At 43.8% G+C, this 25,121-nt stretch overlaps 1 protein-coding gene across 1 annotated transcript in view; it reads right to left on the reverse strand.

Annotated features, from left to right (window-relative positions):
* The window catches only part of COL13A1 (collagen type XIII alpha 1 chain), a 578,485-nt gene that overhangs the window by 391,083 nt on the left and 162,281 nt on the right, over positions 1-25,121 (reverse strand). The window contains exon 3 of the mRNA XM_029610690.1: positions 7,351-7,395. Coding sequence (XP_029466550.1) covers positions 7,351-7,395 — 45 coding nt within the window. The remainder of the gene's footprint in view (positions 1-7,350; positions 7,396-25,121) is intronic.

The following is a 25,121-nucleotide window of genomic DNA, read 5'->3' on the forward strand; positions in this document are numbered from 1 at the left end:
ATTGCTGCTGTAGCATTGGAATAGTCTGACTTCATGAGACATGATATAAAAGAAACTAATGAGGGCAATGATCAGGCATTCTCTCTCTCTCCACTGAGAAATAGACAAGTAGTAGTGAGATTAAATTACATTAGCAGAGAGTTAGGTTAGACAAGAAGAACTTTCTAAATGTAAGGGTGGTCAAGCACTGGACTAAATCTCTTTGGGAGAGGGGGAAAGAATTCCTATCACTGGGGGTTATGAGCAGGTTAGACAAATGTTGTCTGGGATGATAGGGGTACAGAGGACCCTTCCCGGCTCTTTCCAGTGAGAAGCTACAGCCCTCACTGAAAATGCAGAGCTTGCAGACTTACAATTTGGTGCATTACCCAAAGACCCTTATTATGTTATTATTCTTGGAGTGTCCCTAACAAATACCTGTCCATATCACAGAAGCTGACACAATTGGCATGGTAGGCCCAGGTAACTAGTAGGTGATATAGTAGGTCAGAGTTTAGAGGCACTAATAGGTTATGAGTGGCCCAACTACTGGAAAAGGCCTCATGGACACCAGTCTGCTCATGTTTTCAGGATATCCCTAATGAATATCAATGAGATAGATTTGTATACAATTGAAGCAATGTGTATACAAATCTATCTCATGCATTTTCATTAGGAATATCCTGAAACCCAAGTAGATTGGTGCGTCTGGGGACTGGAGGTTGCCTACTCCTGTTCTGCAGTAAGGTGAACTAATAAAGTGGCTCTGAACGCAAACCTTGGGACATACCCAGCCACAGTTTTCAGGATATCCACAATGAATACGCATGAGATAGATATGCATACAACGCAGGCAGTGCACCCAAATCTATCTCATGTGTATTCATTATAGATATCCTGAAAACCTGAGTGGCTTGGTGTATCCCAAGGACTGGCTTGAGAACCACTGCATCTATCCCAGCATCTGAAAGGCGATCCAAAGAACAAAAGAAGGCAATGGCAGCAATTTTCCATGGAAATGTGAAGTCAAAGGATTTTTAGGATGGAGGGGCTGAAAAACTAATGAAATGTTTTGATCAATAAAAAGGGAGCTTTCTACCCCGAGGGCTGGTTTGGAAGCATGTTTGGCTATGTGAAGGTTTCAGACTGGCATAGGAGGGATTTTTGGTAAGTCCATAAAGAGGTGCACTGTGAGAGCTATATGAAATTCATCAGCATGGAACAAAGGCGTGCTGCACTACGAAGGCGTGTCAGTAACCTAGATCAGAAGGCCCGGTAGTGGAATAGCAAACTTGTTGCAGATCAAGGTTGTGGGACATGCACTGCCAGAGCGGTAAATAGATTCCGTACTAGAAAAGCATTAGAGGTACAGCAATTCAGGAGACTGAGGTGCACTGCCATTCGTCAAGACCGACAAGAGATGCATACAAGGGATCGCTACAGGTACCACCATCCAAATCTACCAGACACTGCACACTAAGAGACCGGGCTTTCTCTACAGCCATCCCACCGTTATGGAACTCCATCCCCTCAAATCTCAGAACAGAACCTTGCATCTCAACCTTCAAAAAAAGACTAAAGACCTGGATATTCTTACAAGCCTTCCCGGACGCCAACATAGTCAACTAATCTCCAACTACAACTTGGTTATCCATTCTATTGTTTTACATATGTAAATTAATAACCTATCCTTTCTCTTCCTTCTCATCCAAGTTCTTATCACCCTGTTATATGTAACTGCCTTTTCAGCACCTTTGTTATAGTTATGTTTACTATGCACCCCTGTTTTATGTGAACCAGCATGATGTGACTGCTGTCTCGAATGCCGGTATATAAAAAAAAAAAATTTGAAATAAATAAATAAATAAATAAGTTTGCTGGGCTGATGGTTTGCTCTCATTTCTGCTTCTAAAATTAGTTTCTCATTTTCATGAGTTAAAAAATTCTAGATAATAATAAAAAAAGAGCTGAAAAACTAAATTTTAGCATTCCAGGTAGGATAAAGTGGTATGGCTGCCATGTCAGTCCACACTGCTGCACAGAAATAAGGGTCAATAAACTAAATATCTAGAAGGTGGTACCTTTCAGTTGGACTGAGTACATTTTTTGACTAGCTTTCGGGAACTGTACTATCTTCAACAGCTCAACCTAATAGAGTACAGCTCCTGAAAGCTAGTCAAGGCATGTATTAAGTTAGTCTAATAAAAAGGTATCGACTGATACATTCTTTTGGTTTATTGACCATTATTTCCGAGCATTTCGGCTTAGTTCAAGTTCATTGGCATTTTCCCAGCAGATATGAGGAAAATCCAACGCAGCTTCACTTCTTGATTTTCCAAAGTTTCTAAAGCAAATTTCAAAATACTCTGCGCAAAATCTGAACCTCTTTGCTGAAACTGACTAGGAAATCCAACATCCAGTCAAACTTACACAGCTAACAATAAAAAAAAAAGAACGCTTTCAGCTTGTTGGTATTTTACAGGACATTCACAGATTTCCCGTCAAGCCTATTTTGAAAAGATTTGTATTTCTTGAGTTCCTATTAATTTATCATTTTGAAAAGCTGCCCCCTTTTTTTTCCCATGCAAGGGAAAGCAACTTTAGAAGTGTCAGAAGCCAAACTTTAGTTCCGAGCTCCCAGCTGCCGTAAAATATTTGTATTTCTTGAGTTCCTATTAATTTATCATTTTGAAAAGCTGCCCCCTTTTTTTTTTTTTTGCAACAGGGCTCTGTTGGCATGAAAATCTTTCCCTGAACTGAACTTCTTTGCACTCTTCACTACTGGCAGGATAGAGTCACTGCTCGCTTTTCATCATGCCCATCTGCCAAAAGTGTTCAGTCCACTCCCTGATTTTCATTATGCCACAAAGCCTGTTGCTATGGGATCCACATATTTCTAGTTGCAACTCTACGCCCTTCCTTGCACCCCCCCCCCCCTCAGATCTGGACGTCTGACAGTCGAGAACTTTGCAGGGATCTTGTTGCAATGCTTGGATGCCAGGAGACCTGTCACAGTCAGCAACTCAAACCAGCCAGTGCGCACGAAGTCTCACAGGTGTCATCCCTAACAAGCACTGTCCCCCTTCCCCCCAGCCACCTCGTTATCAAGATTAAGTTATAATTAAGGGACACTGGCCCAGTGGCCACAGCATTCTGCATTTCAAAGTGGGAGATTTGACTAGGATTCCCCACTCCGGGCTTTGGTGCCTTGAGGGTTAGGAGTGCTACTGAAGGGAGGACAGAGTTAAGCACGTCTGTAACTCTTATGCCAGCATCTAGCGACCCTCCTCCCCCCCACAATCAGCCAGAGGTGACTTCTCAGCATTGGACCAATATGCGAAAGGAGAAATTGAAGTTAAAAAGAGAAAAATACTGGAAGCTATGTACGCTGGCTCCATACATGAGAACCAGATGGAAAGAAGGAAAGAGAATCCAAAATTCAGTATTACAAATCCAAGAATATTTGGAGTTGGGCAAACAAGGAGTGTTTTTGCTATTGGAGAGGGAGATGTCATGGTGTAAACATCCCCTGCCCCCCCCCATCTCTAGTCAAATTCAGTAATATGTTAGATGTGGGTTTTGGAGTACTTGTAGTCTACCTTAATAAAGAAAAGTATACCAGGAGCATCAGAACATAAAAGGTGCCACACTGAGTCAAAACAAAGGTCCATTAAACCCAGCATCCTGTCTCCCAGTGGCCAATCTGGGTCACAAGTACCCAGCAAATACCAAAGAATAGATCCAATCCTTGTTGCTCACTCCCAGGGATAAGCAGTGGCTTTCCCAAGTCTACCAGGCTAATTCTGGTTTATGGACTTTTACTCCAGAACTTGTCCAAACCCATTTTAAACCCAGCTATGCTGGAAGCTTTGACCACATCCTCCCTACCAAGACTACAGTCCTATCTTAAAAATTTAAACAATCCAATCAGTACGTCAGAACTTAATTTAGGAGCAACGGTGCCTTCACTCTTCAGTCTGGATCATGGTTAAGTTATACCCTCCACTTGCCCTCTTGGTAAGGGTGACATCTGATGGGAAAGAAGTCACTCTCATACACAAGTCATTCACCTCCATATTCTTCAATGGATTTGTTTGCTTCACTATCAAACATACTCCAACGATAAATTACAAAAATCTAACTGTAAATCATAGGAATCTAACTCACTAACGTCTTAGCAGGTTGAGAGGTATGTTCAGTACCAAGTGTGTCCTGTATATGTCATTACGGCATTGTTTAATCTATACATAACCACATGCTTGTAGACAGCAGCAGATTCATGATGTCGGAGCGGCCCGGGTATTCGCTGCCCAGGCTGGCCCAAGACGCATCACGTGGTCTGCCGAGCGCGGCTCTGTCACGGCTGCGCACGGCAGACCACGTGACTAGAGCGATCGGCCCACCGGGGGATGCCCGATCCCCCAATAGGCCAATCCACCCCTGCTTGTAGATAACACAAGTGAAAAATTACCAGTTCCGAAGGCCCAAATATCTGAAGATTCAAATTATTCAACAATAATATGAATCAGAATTATGTAAGTATAAAGTACAGATCTGTGAATATCTATATCCAAACCAAGCTAATATGATGTGAGTCAGGTGAAAATTTATTTGAACTGGTTTGCGACTTGTCCTAATTTGATTCATTACCTGAACCTTCCCGGGTTCCAGTGGAGTTTGGATTTAATCAAAACCAGTTTACCCATTCTTAATATAGTGTAAAATAAATCCCCCTTAATCTTATTTTTCAAAAGGAAAATAGTCCAACGCTGGACAGTCTTTCAGCCTACAGGAGCCCCCATGTCCCTTTTGTAAGTTTAGTGGCCCAAAAATAGCCCCATTCCCAAAAGAGGGCCATGTTTAATGAACGGGTAGCATCTTTTACCTTTAGCTACCATTCCTCATTTACTGCGCATCCACATGCACCTACGTACTCATTCATTCTCCTTTATCAATCAATTAATTAATTTTATTTGATTTATATTCCACCTTTTAGATGCTTCACAGCAGATTGCATTCACGTGCTATAGGTATTAATATGCTCAGGTCTTTTTCCTAGGATTCTGACAACAAATACGCCCCTGTTCAATGTGTCTGCTGCGTCTGCCTATCCTTGTGCCCCAAGTGCATTACCATGTATTTGTCCATGGAAAACCTAATACTCATCCAGGGCAGGGGTTTACAAGTCTGCTCTTCAAGGGGTGCAAACCAGTCTGATTGACCTATTTTATCTACAGAGTCCTCATTTTTAGTTTCAACTGATTTTTAGCAAATAAGTCCCTGGTTATTGCAAAAAAACCCAAACAAAAACATTATTCAGTTTATACTGATTTTCACCCTAATTTTTCCTGCTTCAGAAACACCTTGCTTCAGAGTTTGCATTTATTGTAATCACTAAATTCAGTGTTTAAACTTATAATCTTGGGGGGGGGGGGGGCGGGGGGATCTCTGTGCAATAACATTAAACATTCTGCAGAAAACCTTTTAACAATTCCGCATGCTGTTTGTCAAAATAACAATACAATAATTGTCTTTGAGTGACAATGTTCAGTGCGATACAGAAAAAAATGACTCGGAGATACAGAATTTTAAAATTTGTGTGCTGAATTCCTCCAGAAGAGCTGTGAAATATGCACAAGGCTCAACCCCCCCCCCCCCCCCCAGCTCTCTCTTTTTCTTCCCTCCCTCCCCAGCCCTCCCCTGCTCTTTGCTACCCTCTCCTCAGCTCTCTCTCTTGACCCCTTCCAAATTTAAACTCCAACCCCTGCCTCTCTCCCAGGTTCAAACCCCCCTCCCCCACTATTTCTGCTTAATTTCCAGGTTCCCTCCTTTCCTCCAGGTTCAGCTCTTTCTCTTTGACATTTTATCTCCTCCTCTTGCCCCTTCCCAGGTGCAAACTCCCCCCCCTCCCCCTAACAGTTTTCACTCTCTGCCTTCCTCTCCTTCCCAGGTTCAATCCCCAGCTCGCTCTTTTTCCCCTCCAGTTTTAAACCCCTCCTTCCAGCTTACTTTCTCCTGTTCCCTGTCTTAACCTTTCTCCCATCCTGCAGCTCTCGCTCTTTCTCCCCTGCAGGCCTCAGGCTCCAGGATGGTTAAAAATACCCAGGGACCTTCATTTTCAGTTTTTAAAATTTTCCCGGGAATTTATCAGGGTTTATGACGACAAGAACAAAAACAGGAGAAGACCATTGGAAAAATGTGACTGGGTAAATTTCGGAGTTAATTTTGGTGGACAGGAGTCAGGACAAGAAAACATTAAGCAGATTCTCCCACTCAGCAGCATCCCTGTCTCTAGCCCATCCCCTGCCTGGCAGGTCCCTTTTTCTCCCCTCAGCTCCGAGAATCTCCTCCCTCTTCCCCCCACCCACTGCAGCTGCATTCATTCTTACTGGTGGGGGGCTCCAGGCTTCTCCTCTCTTCTTCGGGGTCCTGCTTAATGAGGAGCCCGTGCTCTGCAGCCTGGGGCCAGGGAGCCTGCCGGGAAGTGCTTCTGGTGGACAAGGCCACCTTCAAGCAGCAGGCACGTTGGCTGCCTGGGGGAGGGGGGGGGGGGCAGGACTTGAAATCCACATCAGGGGCACTGGAGGGCGGGACTTGAAACACTGCGGGTGCTTTGGCCCGTACTGACTCCCAATAGTTGCTGGAGGCCTTGAGACACTGCCTCTGCAGCTCTGGAGCCGCTCTTTAATCAGCCTAAAATCAGGGTGAAGATCGGACTGAACCCATTTGTCATTTCTGGAAAGTTCCGGGAATTTATGGGTAAGAATCGGTTTAAACTGAAATTGAAGGACCCTAAAAGTACCCCAAACACAAACTTGCAAGCGGGCCCAGCTCGGAAGAGCTTCCAACCTCAGGGCTGGCGGTGCTTAGTATGTGTCGGGCTGTGGGGAACGGTGTGGGGGAGGGGGGGCCGAAGAGCTCTGGAATATCGACAGAGGACCGGTGAACGAGAAGGCTTCCGCCAGCCCAATCAGCTTGTACGCTGCCGAAGGGGGAAAGAAGGAGGAGGAGGAGGAGGCAGCAGCCGGCAGATAAAAGGAGACCTTCTTTTTTCCCCCCTTCAGCCACCCATGGCACCAAGACAATCACCTTCCTCCTGATCTAGTGAGCATTGGCAAGTGTAAGACAGCTGCCTTCTCGTCACCCCTCCCACCACCACCAAAATCCGAGCGCTAAGGGTCAAATTCTGCACAGGTGGGGAAATAAGCACAAATTCTGTGCTGTGTAGATGCACAGAATCCCCCCCCCCCCCTGGGGGGGCGCAAATTTTAACTTGCACCTTTAGGAATTTTTGCAAGCTTTTCGTTGTATCACTCTGCAAAAGCCTGTGAAGTCAAAAAAGCAAAGCAGTTGCCCAGCTGAAGAACATACCTGGCTCCCCGTTATGTCCTCTCCTGCCTTTTGCTCCAGGAGGCCCTAGGTAAAATAAATCAGCCAGTAAGTCAACAAAACAATGAGAAAATCAGAATTAAAGTATAATACCCTCTAAACTACCCCCCCCCCCGCCCCGAATCTGTGATCAGTGGGTATGCCCATTAACAACAGAGCAAATATGATTGGAGGGGTAAATTCAAAAGCATTCGATATACTCCCTTCAATTGATTTGGAAATCAGGATTTTTCAAGGTCTACCTCACAGCCAAATGCCCTGCCCGTTACAAAAAAAACCCCTCAAAACGCATCACAACTGGCCATGATAGAAAAGTCAGTGATGTCAGGGTCAACAAGCCTCTGTCCAGACTAAAGGGAGTGTTGCACAAGGAAAAGCCCGCCATGAGGAAAAGGATTGGCCACGGCCCACTGAAGCACATCCCACTGTCCAAACAAAAGCCACTCCTCCGTCTCCCCCCCCCCCCCCCCCCCCCCAAACTCACGGCCTGGAAGCCAGAGCAGCAGCAATGGCAGGCGGGCTCACCAGCAACACGGAGGCAAGGCGAGAGCACGCTCCTACTTCCAACAGATACTAATCCTTCCCTCAATGTTTGCCTCCTTTCCAAACATGAAGCATGCACTGGGGGCAAGAGGAGCAGCTTCAGGAACTATGAGTGCAGCTCCCTTTCTCCCCATGCTGCTGGCTCGCTCACCTGCAGCTGCTGAAGCTCTGACTTCTGAGTGTGGGGAAAAGGATAACGAACATTTCAGAAAGGCAGAGAGGGGAATACCATGACAAACTGGCTCTAATTTTGCAGGACAGATTGATCCAGGTCTGAATACAACCCAAGCATGGACTTGTAGTTCTGATTTCTCTAAGAACAAGAGAATTAAAGGTCCATGGGGTGACATCAGGACTAAACCTGCCTGTTCCTGAAACAGCGCGGTCAACTGGTCATCCTAGAGAGGAGGAGAGGAACTTGAAAAAGGAAATGAGAGGAGGGGAAGGAGGAGAGGTGAAACATGGAGGGAAGAGATGCAGAAGTGAAAGGCAGGAAGAGGAAGATGGAGGGAGGAGAAAGGAAAGAGAGAAAGATGGGAAACGGAGAAAAGAGAGGAAGATAAAGGGGGAGAAAAGGGGAGAGGAAGGGGGAGAGAGTGAATTGGTGATAGAGGGGGGAGAGGAAAAAGTAAACAATGGATGGAGATATTGGTGAGGAATTAAAATAAGGGAGAGATAGGAGGTTGCTGAGAGAGACTGCAGGGCCCAACAGAAGGAGCCTTCCTTCAGTACATTGAGACAGAAAGAACCCCAAGTGAGGCTGCATTGACCAAGCAGATATTAAATGTCAGCCATCTTATGTAGAAGTTATTCATAATTATTTTCAAATGCACTGATTTCAAAATCAAAGAATAAAACGAATCCCAATTTTTATTTGAATTTACAGAATAAAACTAAAACCTTAGCTCAATCTCCTGAATCAAGAACTCTCAGAAATTGTATGCACTAACACTGTCACAGTATTATAAGTCATTTATATTGGAGGATTTTATACTGCACTCCACCTTGAACTCATTCTGGAAAAGGGAAAATAGAAATATTAAATACATAAACATAAACAGAAGGCACACTACAAAGTGATCACAAAGGAACTGGATTGGTTCCCTTTTTGCTTTTTGTTTGAAAGAAAATTAGTGTCTCCTCTTATTTATTTATTTACATTTGTGAACTGTTTTACCTTTAATAACTCTAAAGTAATTTAACAATCGAATCACATACAATTTAACTTACAACTCATCATTTCATTCTAACAGCCACTCCCAACTAGGCACTTGAAACATTTTTAGCCCCTTCCTTTACCTTCTTTACTGGGGGTGAATCTGCCTAGACAAGTTAATAAACGCTACTCAATAAACTACGGGACACAAACAGAGGGTGATTGTCAAACATTCCGCATAACTTATGCCACAAATCCACGCAATAGGGTACACGGATTTTCAGAACATGTTTATTATACACAGCAGCAGCAGGTGTTGAAAATGATCCTGCCATATCTACCACATTTTACAAAGTATGCTCCTAAGCCCAAACGCCTACCCCCAATTCCTCTCCGGGTAAACTCAGACGCTCGTCTGCACACACACTTACCTGTAAATCAGGTGGGCAGTTTTGCAAAAGGCCACGTATGTGCGTAAAGCACCTTTTTTGCTTGCAGAAATCCCTTGAAAATTACCCCCATAAAGTGCTATGTGAGTCAGATGCAAAACCCAAAATTCCTTGGAAGAAAATATGGTTATGATCCAACTCAACTTTTCTGATAATACGAGAGTCGTTTTCTCGCCAACACGGCAAGCTTCTGGGATTCGATTATTGGATCAAATTATGTAGGATGATATCTTCCATTCCTTTTCACTGAACTCTGAGCAGTTTCATTTGGCTCCGGCTCAATATTTTAAATGCCTGAAGATTTGTGAACTAAGTTTTAGGCCTGGGCATCCAGTTTCTGAGTTTTATTATAATTACTGAGGAGGCTACAGCAGCACAGCCTCACTGGCTTGGAAAAAACAGAGGAAGATGAATTAGAGTGCGCTACTATGCACATTTCGTGGGAATGCTGGTGGCGTCTCTTTCAGCTAGCGTTATTCAGTCTTTTATTTTGTTGCCCATGCAGCCATATGGACTTCAATTAAGTTATTCAGTGCTAAACTTGCTACTGAGAAATTATGTTGTTTTTTTTCCATTCTGAAACTGGCACCTTTGCTCTCCTATAGTTTTACAGTAATAATATTTACCTTTATTGGGTTAAAGTTTGGAAACCGGTGTCAGATATCTGGGAATATCACATACCCAGTTTTTATTTTGAAATCCGTTTTATTTCAGGATCAGCTTCTGTTAAATGAGTTAATACTACGAGAGTTATACTTTCTCTTGCAGTAAAACAAATTCTTTTGAGTTGGAAGGCCTGAACTCTTTTGGATGTGCATTACTAGTGGAACACTGTATGGTTTATGATGCTATTGTGGTCAAACAAATGTAATAAGTTCGGGAAATACCTTAAACATTTGGATACCTGTAGATGTATTGACTGGAACGCCGTCTTAATTTATGTTGCCTTCACCTGGGAACTCTCCGGATTTGGCCCAGGGACTCCGGAATTCTAAAAGAATTACCGGGTCTCCGGGCCAATACCGGAAATCTCCAGGTGCTGCAGCAAAACCAATCTGCTTGGACCCGGAAAGAAGAAAGGAACATCAATGGTCTTGCGCGGCTGAAAAAGGAGGAACTCGACAGTGATTTCTACCATCTCCGGACCTTTTTAACTCTTAACTTCGCTTCCTCGTGACACCACTTGCTCCTGCACAGCCTGTTTCCTGTATCCAGCCACTTGCCCGCCCCATCCTGTTTGCCTTGGGCAATCGACATTGCGATTTCCTGCCCGTGCATCAAACGAGGAGAGAGAAACAGGCAGTGTCCACTTCCGCAGCACAGGAGGAGAAGGAAGAGGCTGCTGCTGCTCCAGGAACCCAAGTTAGAGTCTGCTGTCACTAGTGTGTTTTGAAAGGGGAGGAGGGAGAATGACTGAGCATGTCTGTGAGAGTGAGTGAGTGTTTGTGTAGGAAGAAGAGATCTGAGAGTGTATGTGGGTGAGTAGGAGAGAGCTGAGTGCAAGAAAGCATGGGTGTGAAAGTGAGTGGGCATGTGTGTATGGGAGAGACGTGAGTGAGTGAGTGTGTATTTGTGTAGGAAGAAGAGATCCGAGAGTGTATGTGGGTGAATAGGAGAGAGCTGAGTGCAAGTGAGCATGGGTGTGAAAGTGAGTGGGCATGTGTGTATGGAAGAGGGAGAGACGTGAGTGAGTGAGTGTGTGTGTGTTGGTGGAAGAATGGCAGAAGTAAAGGTGTAAATGGACAAGTGAGAATGTGAGAGAATGAGCAGTGAAAGTAAGTGTGAACATGTAAGAGTGTTTATGAGAGCAAATTTGTGAGCATCCGGTCCCACTGTGCAGTTGCCCTCCCCCCGTTCCCCCCCCCACCCCACTAATCCATGGTAATCTTAGGGTGGCTGGAAGTCAAAAGTTCCCAAGTATGCTAATACCAGGCCCAAAGCGACTATGTGTGCGTACCATGCGTTTGCATGGGGCGGCACACCCTGGGGAGGCAGTGGCTGCAGGAGAGGTTTCAGGGCCGCTGGCGGAGCCCAACTTGCCAGCAGCCAAAGAAGAGGAGAGGTCACATGGCCACCGGTAGAGCCTAATCCTCTGGTGGCCAAAGAAGAGCAGAGGCCGTGTGGCTGTTGGTGGAGGTCAAACCGCCAGCAGTCAAAAAAGAGGAGAGACCATGGGTTCGGCGGCGGCCATGGACCAGTCTGCCTGTGTGTGAGAAAATGTAAGCCTGCCTGAATGTGTGTGTTTGTGTGTATGAAAGAGGAAGCACACCTGACTGTATGTGTTTGTGTGAAAGAGGAAGACTGCTTGCGTGTGTGTGTGTGAGAGGAAGATTGGCTGAATGTGTATGTGCCTCCATGTGCGTATGTGTGTGTGTGTAAGTGACAGCCTACCTGGGGTATGTGTGAATGAATAGGAGCCTGCCTAGGGTGTGTTTTTGTGTGTAGATGGTGAATGGGCACCTGCCTGTGTTTTGTGTGTGTGTGAGAATGGGAACCTGCCTTGTGTGTGTGTGAGTGAGAGAAAGGAAGCCTACCTGCCTCTGTGTGTGTGTGTGTGTGTGTGTGTGTGTGTATGAAAGAGAGAGAGAAGAAGTGTGCCTGTGTGTGTGTATGTTTGTGTGTTGTGAATGGGAGCCTGCCTGGATTTTATGTCTGTGTTTGTGAATGGCAGCCTGCCTGGGATGTGTGTATATGTTTGTAAATGGAAGTCTGGGATGTGTGTGTGTGAATGGGTGCCTGCCTGGGATGTGTTGTTTGTGTTTATGAATGGAAGCCTGCCTGGGATGTGTGTGTGTGTGTGTGTGTGTGTGTGTGTGTGAATGGGAGCCTGGGATGTGTGTATATGTTTGTAAATGGAAGCCTGGGATGTGTGTGTGTGAATGGGTGCCTGCCTGGGATGTGTTGTTTGAGTTTATGAATGGAAGCCTGCCTGGCATGTGTGTGTTTTGTGTTTGTGAATGGGAGCCTGCCTAGTATGTGTGTGTGTATGCGCATGCGCGTCTTCCCCTCCTCTCCCCCATTAATCCATCACAATCTTAGGACATCTGGAAATAAAAAGTTCCCAGGTATGGAAAGAGGGATTATTTTTTATCTTTATTTGTTGTAATTATTGCCTAGTGTTTGATGTGTCTGCTGTTTTGAAATATTTTATTGGTGTTTGGGAAATTGTGGATATTCTATTTGTTAACTGGTTTGAACTATTTATTCTTTTTATGAATATGGTTGATTTTATTGTTTAATATTTATGGAGCCTAGTATTGTTTTTGTTTTTCCATTGTTGCTCTGCATATAGAGGCTTGCTTGTTGTGGGGTCCAGGTCAGTTCTTCTCTGCACATTTCTATTTATACTTTCTGGTCTCTTTGTTCTGTATTTGATCAGGGACTGCCTATGTTCTGAATGTGTGACCGAGGTAAGGTATTTCGCTGAGTAGGGATCTAAAGAACATACATAAGAGTAGGGATCTAAAGAACATACATAAGAACATAAGATATGCCATAGTGGGTCAGTCCAAGGGTACATCAAGCCCAGTATCCTTTTTCCAACAGTGACCAATCCAAGTCACAAATACCTGGCATGTACCCAAACATTAAATAAATCACAAGCTACTATTGCTTATTAATTACCTTTATAGCAGTTTATGGATTTTTCCTCTAGGAATTTATCCAAACCTTTTTTAAACCCATTTACATTAACTGCTGTAGCCACATCCTCTGGCAATGAATTCCAGAGCTTAACTATGTGCAGTCTGATATGTTCTGTTTTCCAATTCTTTAAATCTTTAAATCTTTTCTATACCGTCGTTTGGAGGAGATCGTCACAACGGTTTACATTGAGGCACATAAAATTAATGATACTGTAATTTGCACATTTACAAGAGTGCCATAAGGTTCGGTAACATAGTTAGTGATCAATAATGTTAAATGTAATTAATCATGTCCATGTCTCTATCTCAGTTTTTATTACAGAATTAACTTTAAAATTGTGACTTGTCCTTTAAAGACTACACACTTAGTGAATACAGCAGTGTGTGTGCTTTGCCTGTCCCTGGTTTCTATTCTCCCTTCTCTTTCTGAAAAGCTTGTTTAAAGAGCCAGGTTTTTAAACTTTTTCTAAAGGTTTTGCTGTCTCTTTGTAGTCTTAAATCTAGGGGCATGGAGTTCCATAGTATGGGTCCCGCCAGTGACTCTCTCTCGTACCTGTGTTAGTCTTGCAGTTTTGACTGATGGAATGGTTAGGAGTGCTTTGTTTGCTGACCTTAGGTTTCTGTTAGGGATGTGTACACATAGGACTGTATTTAACCAGTCTGCATGTTCGTTATGTATTAACTTATGTATGGTGCACAGTGTTTTGTAGTGTATTCTTTGTTCAATGGGAAGCCAGTGTAGTTCAGCCAGTGTTTCGGTGATGTGATCTCTTTTACTTTTGCCAGTTAAAACTCTTGCGGCTGAATTTTGCAGAACCTGTAATGGTCTTAGTGAGGTGTATGGAAGACCTAGTAGAAGTGCAATTAGGAGGGTATTCTAGGGCCTGGTGTAATATATGCAGTAATGGTAATTTTTTTATTATTGGCTTTCTGAGGGCCAAGCTCACACCCAACATGCATTACAAAAGGTCTAATTCCATACTTATTTATTTATTTATTTATTTACTTATTTATTTAGCATTTTTATATACCGACAGTTGTTGGGAACATCCCATCGGTTTACATATGAACATAATATAGCAACAGGCTTTACAATGAACAATAACTTGAGAAATGTATCTTAAGGCAATGGAGGAATGGGAGGGAAGGGAAGGAGCATCCCATCAGTTCACATAAGCACATACAGTCGCAACGGGCTTTATGAGGGACAATGACTTGAGCAGTGTAGCTTAAGGCAATAGAGGGAGGGGAGGGAGGAATTGGGGGAATAAGAGGTTCAAACCAACAACAGTAACTACACTATAATATATGATATGAGTTCCAAGTGACTTTTTTGCAGTTTTCTGGTGGGACACCAGAAATATAATATAATATGCACATTGTAAGTGATATTTTTGCCTTAGAAGACTACTTTTGGATGTTCTTTTTCATGTAAAATTTGTTATAAATGTATAATTGTCTATGTGTGTGTCTGTAGAGGCTGTAGGGGGCGTGTGTGCAAGGCTGTAAGGTTTGTCTAAGGTACCTTGAGGTTGGGGGCAGTGGTTGTCAGTTATTAAAAGTAAGATTGCTGGAGGGAGCTGGGCTTCTTTCTGGCGAGCCTGGAACACAGAATAAATGAATTCAAGGCGGGGAGAGAGAAGGGCAGCACAGTGATTGTTTGCACAGGGCAGCAAAATGGTTAGCACCGGCCCTGACTATTACTATTTTTATGTTGCACTGGATGTAAGCTTAATAAAGAAACTTGAACTAAATAAAAATTACAAAGTGATTAATAGAAACCTGCAATTACTGTGTTTTTGTGAGGTATTTTCTCTATAATTACAAAACAGTCACACAATTACATGGGCCTTGTCAAATGAAAACACCAAGAAAACAAAAGCAAAGCCTTGCTATTTATGTCACTTCACTTTGATCATACTTTGGGTTCTATATACAGCTTTGAGCATTATATTTTCACTGTTGGTCATTTTTAGTGTCTGCAGAGCCACTGTTCAACAATGTGAACAATTTAATTATTTCAAGTCAGGTGACGTTTTCTGATCCTATCAGAAACCTTGAAGCACATCTTTGGTTTCTTAAATATTACGGGGTACATTACGGGGTAAATTCCCAAAGACATAGGTGCCTTTTACATTGGTAAGACTAGAATTAACCTGAAGAGGCTCCAGGGGTAGACTCGTGAAAAAAAAATCTGAAAAGCATTTCTTCACATAAATGGTAGTAAATGCATGGTGGTGGATGAATGATCTTCTGGTGGAGGTAGTGGACACAAAATGGGAACAATTTTAAAAAGCATGAGATAAGCACAGAGCATCCTAGTGGCAAGGAGGTGAAGGGGACATTGGGGATCAGTTGGGGTTTGTGGTATTACACCAGCAGGAAGATGGGGCAGGCTGAATGGGCCTCATAGTCCTTGTATACCTGGGAGACTCCGGGTTTAGAGACTCAACTCTGGGCCTCCAGGAGGGCTGCCAGGATCTCCAGTTTTAAAGATCCCCCGGCTCTCCCCAGCGCGGTTTTCTGATTTGCTAGCATTCGATGACAACACGGCAGGCGCTAGGCCGGCAGCTGAGGCAGGCAGGAGCCAGCAGGGAGTAGCCTTTCAGCCTTACAGCTGCTTCCTTGCCTCTCACCTCTGATTGGCTCATTTTGCTAACCAGAGCCAATCTGCAGTGAGAGGAGGGGGAAGGAACGTACGGTTAGGAAGCGCCTTTCCCTGCAGCCTTCACAGTGACAGCACTGACCAAGGGGAAAAAGGAGCAGAGAGAAATTGAGAAAGCATGAAAAAGAGAGAGAGAGAGACTGTCTATGTGGGGGAAGTGAGGGAAGAAAGCAAAAAGTGGGGTGAGTCAAGAGTGTGTGTACATGATTGGGGAGATCAAGACTTGAAGGATGGGGGGAAGAGCAATGATGGGAAGAGAGAGAAAGCAAGAGTAGGTAGAAAGAGGGGGGACTAATATAGGGGATAGTAAGGGTAAGGAGATAGCAATGGGGGGGGGGGGAGAGAGATAAGAGAAAGGGGAGGAGGGAGTGAGAGAGGAGGAAGATCCAAGGATGGCAGGAAATGGAGAAGGAGAGAACCTGAAATACTGGTGAGGATCCAGGAAGATAATGGAGGAGGAGGAAGAGGAAGAGGAAAAGGAATGGAGGAGAGAGAAGGCAAAAAGCAGAAGAAGAGGATAGAAAAAGGAAGAGAAAGTGTTAAAATATCTGCTGCTGAAGGGAAGGGCCAAAGAAGGAAGATAAAGATCTGAAACAGAAAAGGAGGGAGGACACTAGAGAGAAAAAGAAAACAAAACAAAGGAATAGAAACATTTATTTATTTAAAAATATTTATATTCTGTAGCTTCCGAAATTCATCCAGTGCGAATTACAAACTGGACAGTCATAAATCATAACACATAGAACAGAGCAAAGGATTAAATTCTAAACACAATTAAAAAATCATACAGTTAAAAGAGTAAAACATCAATTAAAACAAATAATTGTAGTATCCCAGCTGCAGCATCAGCTTGAAGAGGTGGAGAGGTTCCTGACCCCCTACAAAGAAAGATTTCTTGGGCAAGCCAAGGGAAGAGAATGAAAAAACGGATACGCTGAGCCACAGACACAACATGATGGAAACTATTTATCAGACAGGGAATATTAGTTGAGAAGAAAGTAGGGCAGGAGGAAGAGAAAAAGTCCTCAATATGCCACCCTGTCCTCCTCTGACCCCCCCACGCTAATCTCAGGGTGAGTAGAACTCAAAAGCTGCCAGGTATGGAGAGCGATGGGATCAGGGTTAGGAGCAGAGACAAAGGGAGAGGTGAAAAAGATGAAAGAAAAAGCAGATAAAGGAAGCATGACAGCATGACACTGCAGACCACGGACAGCACCAGCAGGCTACAATGCCCCAGAAAGCAATCATGCTGCTTGTGGCTGCTTACTAGTATCCAGCAAGGCTTTGGGGGACCTAGCTGGTCAGATGTTTGGGCAACAGCCTCTTTGCTTTTGGCAATTGCTTTGACTATTACACAGCTTGGATGTATAACATGGATGTAGGGAGGAGCTGGGTGTAGGAATAAATATGGAATTGTAGGAGGTCAATATTCCAAAGCATTTGTTTGGGTCTTAGCCAGACAAATCTGTAGTTTAAATATCCCACTCCCCCCGCTATCTGGATAATTTTTAGTTGGATAACTCATTATTCACCTAAAACCTATTTTGATTAAAAAAAAAAAAAAAAAGTTGTTCATGGGGTTGAGGCTTAAACAGACTGGGCCAGATTTTAGTAGCTATGTGCGGGCGTAGATTTGTGTGCGCAACCTGGCGTGCACAAATCTACGCCCGTGCATGTTATAAAATCTGGAGTCAGTGCACGCAAGGGGGTGCACACTTGTGCACCTTGCGAGCGCCAAGCCCTAGGGGAGCCCCGATGGCTTTCCCCGTTCCCTCTGAGGCCTCTCCGAAATCGGAGCAACCTCGGAGGGAAAGCTCCTTCACCCCCCCCACCTTCCCCTCCCTTCCCCTACCTAACCACCCCCCAGCCCTACCTAAACCGGCCTATGTAAACCGGCAAGATGTATCTACGAATGTCGGTAGATAAAAAAAACTTTAACTAAATAAATAAATCGCCCCCCTAATCTTTATAAGTTGCGCCTGCCTCTGGGCTGAGTGCCGGCGCGCGATCCCCCGGCACAGCCGCTGTGCTGGAGGCCTCAGTCCCACTCCCGCCCCACTCACTCCCTGCCCCTTTTTTAAAGCCCTGGAACATACGCGTGTCCCGGGGCTTGTGCGCGTCGCCAGGTCTATGCAAAATAGGCTCGGCGCACGCAGGAGCGGGTTTAAAAGGGTTACGCGTGTATATTACGTGCGTAACCCTTTTAAAATCCGCTCCACTGATATCAGTACTGTCTGGCTAAGTTTAACTACGTCAGTCTAATCGTAATATTAAATAATTATATTAAAACATTGCTGGTTAAGTGGCAGCAAACTAAAAATAAAAAAAGGCTTGTGGGCCTACTCGCATGAAAAACAGCAACATAATTCAGCAAAGAGCTCAAACCCCCATTCCCTCACAACTTGCCCAAAATTTATTAAACATTGCAAGAAGATTCCCCACCCGAACCCCACCCCAAATTCTAAAATTTAGCATCCAAGGCCCTTCTAAAAGCCCTCCCTTCCATCCACAAGCCAAATGGGAACATTTCGACACCTCCAACCCTCATGCTGCCAGAAGCATGGTCAGACCATAGTGCTCCCGGCGATGACCAGCCTTGCTGCCAGATATATCCTCACCGGTGCTCACTAACTGGAAGGGGCTGCTACAGTAGTCACAGCCACATTTATTTAAAGCATTTATAAGTCGCCTACTGCAAGAGCTTGAGGTAGTGTACACAACATTACATTCATAATTATCAAATACACAAGATAACCAAAATAAAATAATCATAGATAACCTACAACAATGTAAACAAATAAAAGAAAATCCCCAGAATGCTAAACCAACAGATGTAATCTGCGTCACATAAATGACTGTTGGAAACAAAAAAGGTCTTTAGCATTTAGTCCTTTTCCAGTTAGTCAAGCTTTCTGGCAATGAGTTCCAGAGTTTCAGAGCCACCACTGAGGAAGCTCTCGCCCTCTCTCTAGTCTCTGCCAGGTGTACTGTCTCATGGAAGGGAGATCAAGCAGTCCCCATTATGAGGACCACAGCGCCTGTGGTGGGTTGTCTATATGAAGTATCGGGTTCGTGCATGGACATGAACTGAGGCCTAATATTCTATGCACCAGCACGGTGGTTTTGTATCTTATTTGCTATTGGACCAGTAATGTAGCTCACGCAAGAGAAGGGTAATATGGTCTTTCATACCATGAGTCGTACTGCTAAATCTTGCAGAAGCTGCAGTGCTCTCAAGATGGTGGCTGGCAACACTATGTAGACAGTTACAATAATCTATTTTAGGTAAAATAAGAGCCTGCACCACTGATCGAAAGTCAGAAGGATGCAACAGTCATTTTAGGCCACAAAGCAATTGCAACTTTAAAAAGCCTGCTTTGACCACACCTTTAATATGCTCCTGAAATGAAAGGATGGCGTCAACTAAAACCCCCAAACCTTTAGCATGGAGCAAGACAGGCAACTCAATGTCTCTAGGGCAAAAAGGCAGAGGCACAAAACTAGTACTAGATCTCTGTAGTGCAATAATCTCCATTTTAGTAAAATTCAAAGCGCGATTATTGTGGGCGAGCCACTGCCTTACCGTAGAAAGATAAGCTGAAATTTAGTTAATCGTCTCAACCCAGGAGGACTGCACGGGAATAAAGAACTGTATGTTATCAGCACACAGCCTATACTCCATGCTGAGCCCTGCCAGCACCTTACAAACTGGCAACATATAGATGTTAAACAAGGATGCTGAAAATGCTGAGGAACTCCAGAACTAACCGGATGCCTGGCAGAGCAATGAATGCTCATCCTAACTTGATGGAATCGCTCAGACAAATAGGCCCAGAACCATTTCAGCACTGCACCCAATATCCCATACTCCCTTATGCAACAGAAGAGGATTTGATGCCCAGCATTTCAAATACTACAGCGATGTCAAGCAGAGCAAGTCCACCATCCCATCCTCATCTAATTATGCCGAGGCTGGAAAGCAACAGTTTCAGAACCGAGGAACTTTCTAAAGCCAAATTGGAATATATTCAGGATCTGATTTTCTTGTACAAAACTCATTCAGTTGTCGTAACACCACAGATTTGAGAATTTTGGAAGCAAAAGAAAAAGAAGAAATTGGATGATTATTTGAAAGATCAAAAGGGTCATGACCAAACTTTTTTTTTTTGTTTTGTTTTTTTTTAACAATGTTCTTTCTAAAGCCAACTTCAATGGGCTTGGAACAATTCCTTCTTCATTTAAAGATTAAAAATGACTTAAATAAGATGTGATGGTATCCTTCAAAGCCTTCAAGATAGCCACATTGCAGGGATTCAAGGGACAAAAAGATGGATTTATTGAAACAATGATCTAAAAGATCTCAAACTGAGAAGCCATCTGAAAATCAGAACATTCAATGTCTATGTTCATAAGCATTTATTTTATTTATTTATTTATTTTTGGTATACCTGCATTCATGGGTACATATCACATCGGTTTACATGGTTATGCAAATATCAGTTAAAATATTTGCAAATCAAAAATAACAATCTAAAATATAAATACATAGTTTCAAATCATTATAAAATACCTTAAAATGTAACTAAAAGCAATAGTTAAAATAATCATAAACATAAAAGTCTAAAATTAAAGTAAATGTGAAAAACAGTTATACTATTGAAAGGCTTGGTTAAACAGCCATGTTTTAATTCCTTTTTTTAAATGCTTTCGTGTCAGATTCCATCCTTAGCTGTGAAGGTAAGATGTGCCATATGATCGGCCCAGCAATTGACAATGCTCTTTGACGAGTGTTCAAGTGAGTGGATTTCAATGAAGGTATTGGGAGGAGTCCAGTGTTAGCTGATCTTGTAGTTCGAGATGGAGTATAAAAATGTAAGGCTGCGTTGAGCCACTCGACCTTATCATTGTAAAGTGATTTATGCATTAAAGAAAGTGCCTTGTGCTGAAGTCTTTAACTAATAGGTAGCCAATGAAGTTTTTTCAATATGGGCGTGATATGTTCAGATCATTTAGAGTTACGGGCCGATACAGTACAGTACAGTACAATACAGAGCGCACTGTTAGCCGGCATTTGGACACGCGTTTTGGATGCGCTAGCTTTACCCCTTATTCAATAAGGGGTAATGGACACGTGTTTTGGACGCGCTATTACCCCTTACTGAATAAGGGGTAAAGCTAGTGCATCCAAAGCCCCCCCGAACCTAATAGTGCCCGCAACATGCAAATGCATGTTGATGGCCCTATTAGGTGTTCCCACGCGATTCAGAAAGCAAAATGTGCAGCCAAGCCGCACATTTGCTTTCAGAAATTAGCGCCTACCCAAAGGTAGGCGCTAATTTCTCCGGGCACTGGGAAAGTGCACAGAAAAGCAGTAAAAACTGCTTTTCTGTGCACCCTCCAACTTAATATCATGGCAATATTAAGTCAGAGGTCCCAAAAGTTTAAAAAAGTAAAAAAAAAAAAAAAAAAGTAAAATGGGCCCGCGGCTGTCGGGTCGATACCGGATGCTCAATTTTGCCAGCGTCCGGATGCTCAATTTTGCCAGCGTCCGGTTTCCAAGCCCGTGGCTGTCAGTGGGCTCGAGAACCGACGCCGGCAAAATTGAGCGTCGGCTTTCAAACCCCCTGTATCGCGCGCACAGGAGAGTGGCCTGTGCGCGTTTTTACTGTATCGGCCCCTTGCCGAATTCTGAAGAAGTTGCAGCAGTCTTATCGTAGTAGTGGGGAGGCCCAAGAGAAGTGTATTACAATAGTCCAGTTTGGTAAAAACAAGGGCCTGTAAAACCATTCTAAAATCAGTTGGGTATAAAAGAGGTTTAAGTCTTTTTAAAATGTTCAATTTAAAATACCCACTAAACCAGGGGTTCACAAAATTAAATTTAGAAGTATTCTTTGCCTCATCAATCATTTTGTTATATTGGACTAATTGGGATCTGTAAGCCTGGAGTGTTTCAGGAGTTTGAAAATAGCGCTGTCTTTCTGATCTATGCAAAATGTGCCTTACCTCACGGGTCGATTTTAAAAGCGTTGCTTGCACTAAAATGCCCATATATGCCCGTATGTGGGACACACATGAGCGATGCAGATGTTAAAAGCCGTGAATTATCTGTGTATATGCGCAGGTGTGAGCAAAAAATAAAGAGCGGAAAAGTGGTGGGCATAGGAGCCAACACTTACCCGCGTAACTCTGTAATTTAAAATCCAGGGCCGCAGCGTGTGGTGGCTTGTTACCTGGGTATATTTAGTGCTGCTTCTGATGAGGAGTAAGTCTGCAGAAACCGCGCTTTAGGCCGAACATGACAGGGTCACCTGGGGGGGAGTGCAGGCTGAAGAACCAGAGGGGTCCGGGTGACCTCCAGATTGACCTGGCAAACTGATGGACTAATTGGTAAAACTGGGAATGTCCCTCACCCAAACATGTTTTAAAATTCGCTTACCTATGTGCATTACAACTGACAAAATCCTAAGGAAGATAAGTAGTATAATGGGTACACGATCAATCAAACTGATTGACAGGTGAGATAAGGATGACAGCAGCCAATCAGCGTTCACTTCCGGTCTAAGCCCCGCCCACACCCCGCCCACTCCCATAGAAGTGAATTGGGTGTAGCCACGCCCCCTCCCGCCTCCTCCCGCCCTCGACCACGCCCCCAGCCACACCCCTTCTGCCACAGGCCCCACCCCTTCCGCAGCCAATCAGCATTCACTTCCGGTCTAAGCCCCGCCCACTCCCCATAGAAGTGAATGGAGGCGTAGCCACGCCCCTCCCGCCTCATCCCGCCCTCGACCACGCCCCCAGGCCCCACCCCTTCCGCCACAGGCCCCCCCCTTCCGCCCCTGGCCCCGCCCCAGACCCCGCCCAGACCCCATCGATGCTCCTCCCCTCCCAATAGAAGTGAATGGGGAGCCCCTCCCACACCCCACCCCCAAACCGCCCCCCATGATGTCACAGATGACCCCGCCCACACCCCAACCCCAAGCCACACCCCCCTGTGACGTAGCGGGTATGACATCACCGGAAGTCCACCCCACACCGCCCCCCCAAAAACACACCCCCTAAAACGTCATCAGAAAGGGTCCTGTCGCTTTTTTAATGATGTCAGTATTAATGGACTCTGGCTGTTTTTGATGATTTCACCGGAAGAACAATACAAAAGTCCCGAAATATGCGCTCCTAGAACCTCCTGATGCCTTTTAATGATGTCGGAGCCGGTAGTATGCTTTTAGGAGGCAGGAAAACTGCAGGAAATATGCTTTTTTTCTAGCCACTCTGTTTTTAAAAAAACAAACAAAAAATACAAGCTGTTAGGAGGCAGAACAACTATGGCTTATTCTGTTGACAAGGATTTGGGTTTTTTAAAACAAGTGATTGAAGCTACCGGTGGTGAATTGCATGAACTGCAGGATCAAACTTTGCAAAAGACAGGTTTTTGTTTTTTTTTCCAAAAGACTAGGGACCGGGTAGTATAATGGGTACACTGTCACTCAAACCCCCAAGCCAAACCCCCCCAGTGATGTCACCAGAAGCCCAAGCCCACCCCTCCAAGCCCTTGCTGTAGATAGGCATGCCCCAATAAAAAAAGTTACCAGAGAGCAGGCAGGAAGCCGTGACTCATTCTATGCACAGAGACAGGGAGAATCCAACAACACCCCTTCCCCCGCCCCTCTCTGCCTCAATCCGCCCTTCCCCCAGACCTAAATCTGAGCAGAGGATAATTGAAAGCAGTGGGGGGTGTAGGTTTGCAATGGTGAAACACAAGGCTTTAGTTTTGTTTTAAAAAAAACAGACTTCTGTATTCTCCCCCACAACCCTTCCCTCCTCCCCTCTCTGTTAGACACGCCCAAACTTGCAAGACCGGATATAGAAGTAAGCATGTGATAGTGATCACGTGAGAACAATCTTCAAGCAGAGTTGTTGTAATTGTTCCTGAAAATGGCCGTATATGAAACACCTAAGCGTCTTGAAATGAAAATCGTTCAACAGCCAAAACTAAAGAGGAGCCATAAACGAAAGCGGAGGGCAGAAGAAGAAGGAGGAAGCACTGACCCAGATTTTGATGAACTTCCGTTGGGACAAAAGCTTTTTGATTCGCAGGATCCAAACTTGATCAATGAAAATGACTCTGAAGATTTAGAGCTGCACAAAGCTGCTCTGGATGCCGAAGCAGATTATTTGTTGGAAAAGCTTGAGTGTAAGGTAAGAAAAAAATCTCTTTCCTTCTAATGATGCATTTTAGGGGTGGCGTGTTTGGGAGCTATCTATAATAGAGAGTTTGTTTAGAAGAGGTTTTAATTTAATGTTTACATTATGTTTTATAGGAAAATGAAGGATCTTTACAAACAGAAGAATATGGAGACACACCAGGTATCAAAATGAACTGTATTTGCTGCTTCTGTCCAAGTATCAAAGAACCAGATACATGTGATAAAAAAAAAAAAAACAACAATCCTGAAGATGTGCACGATTTCAGCTGGTGGAGCTATATAGGATTCCCAAAACCACCGCCGGTGCATGGAGTTTTTCGAAAAACAACATTTAGATCAATCGTAAGGTTGGCTGTCTATAGTATTCTTAAAAAATGTCTGTCTGGCATACGGTATGAAAATTGCGAAGGCTGTGTTCTCGACGATCCGAGTCAGGATGATCATAGTTGCGTTTATTGGACTGCCTCTGACACACAGGAACAATTAAGGACCGCTTGTAACAGGTTATGCCTAGAACGTGTTTTGAATCTTGTGGTATTAGCTGCATATAAACGAGGTGTATTAAGCCTAAACAATGACGATATGAATCTGATCATATATCTTATACACAGCGTGAAAACTGCTGAAAATCCTGTTCAAAAACTAAACAGTTTGCTTAAACCTACAGATGAGATTTTAATGATAAAATATATAAATGCCATCATCTATGGGAGAAAACACCAGTCCTTTTTTAAAAATGTATAATAAAGCAGTCTTTGTTTTTTCTTGTCTGTATTTCAGAAGTATGTATTGACAATGAAATACTTTGTAATATTTTAACAAATTTTGCCATGTGTATAAATTAGTTAATAAAACAACTAATAAATATATCAGAATTAACAAAATGTGTCAATTGTGCTTTAAGGTGATATGGAAGTTTTTAGGGGGGGGGGGATATCTTATGGTTTTATTAAGTCTCTTTGATATCAATGCACAGGCTGTAAAATGTTTGATACAGCAACTATTTCATTAACTAAGGAATGTATATTGCTACGAGCTATGTGGGGGGGGGGGGGGGGGGGGGGGGGGGGGGGGGGGAAGTTGTCTGGATCC

This window comes from Rhinatrema bivittatum, chromosome 7 (assembly GCF_901001135.1).
Source record: "Rhinatrema bivittatum chromosome 7, aRhiBiv1.1, whole genome shotgun sequence".
Taxonomy (NCBI): Eukaryota; Metazoa; Chordata; class Amphibia; order Gymnophiona; family Rhinatrematidae; genus Rhinatrema; species Rhinatrema bivittatum.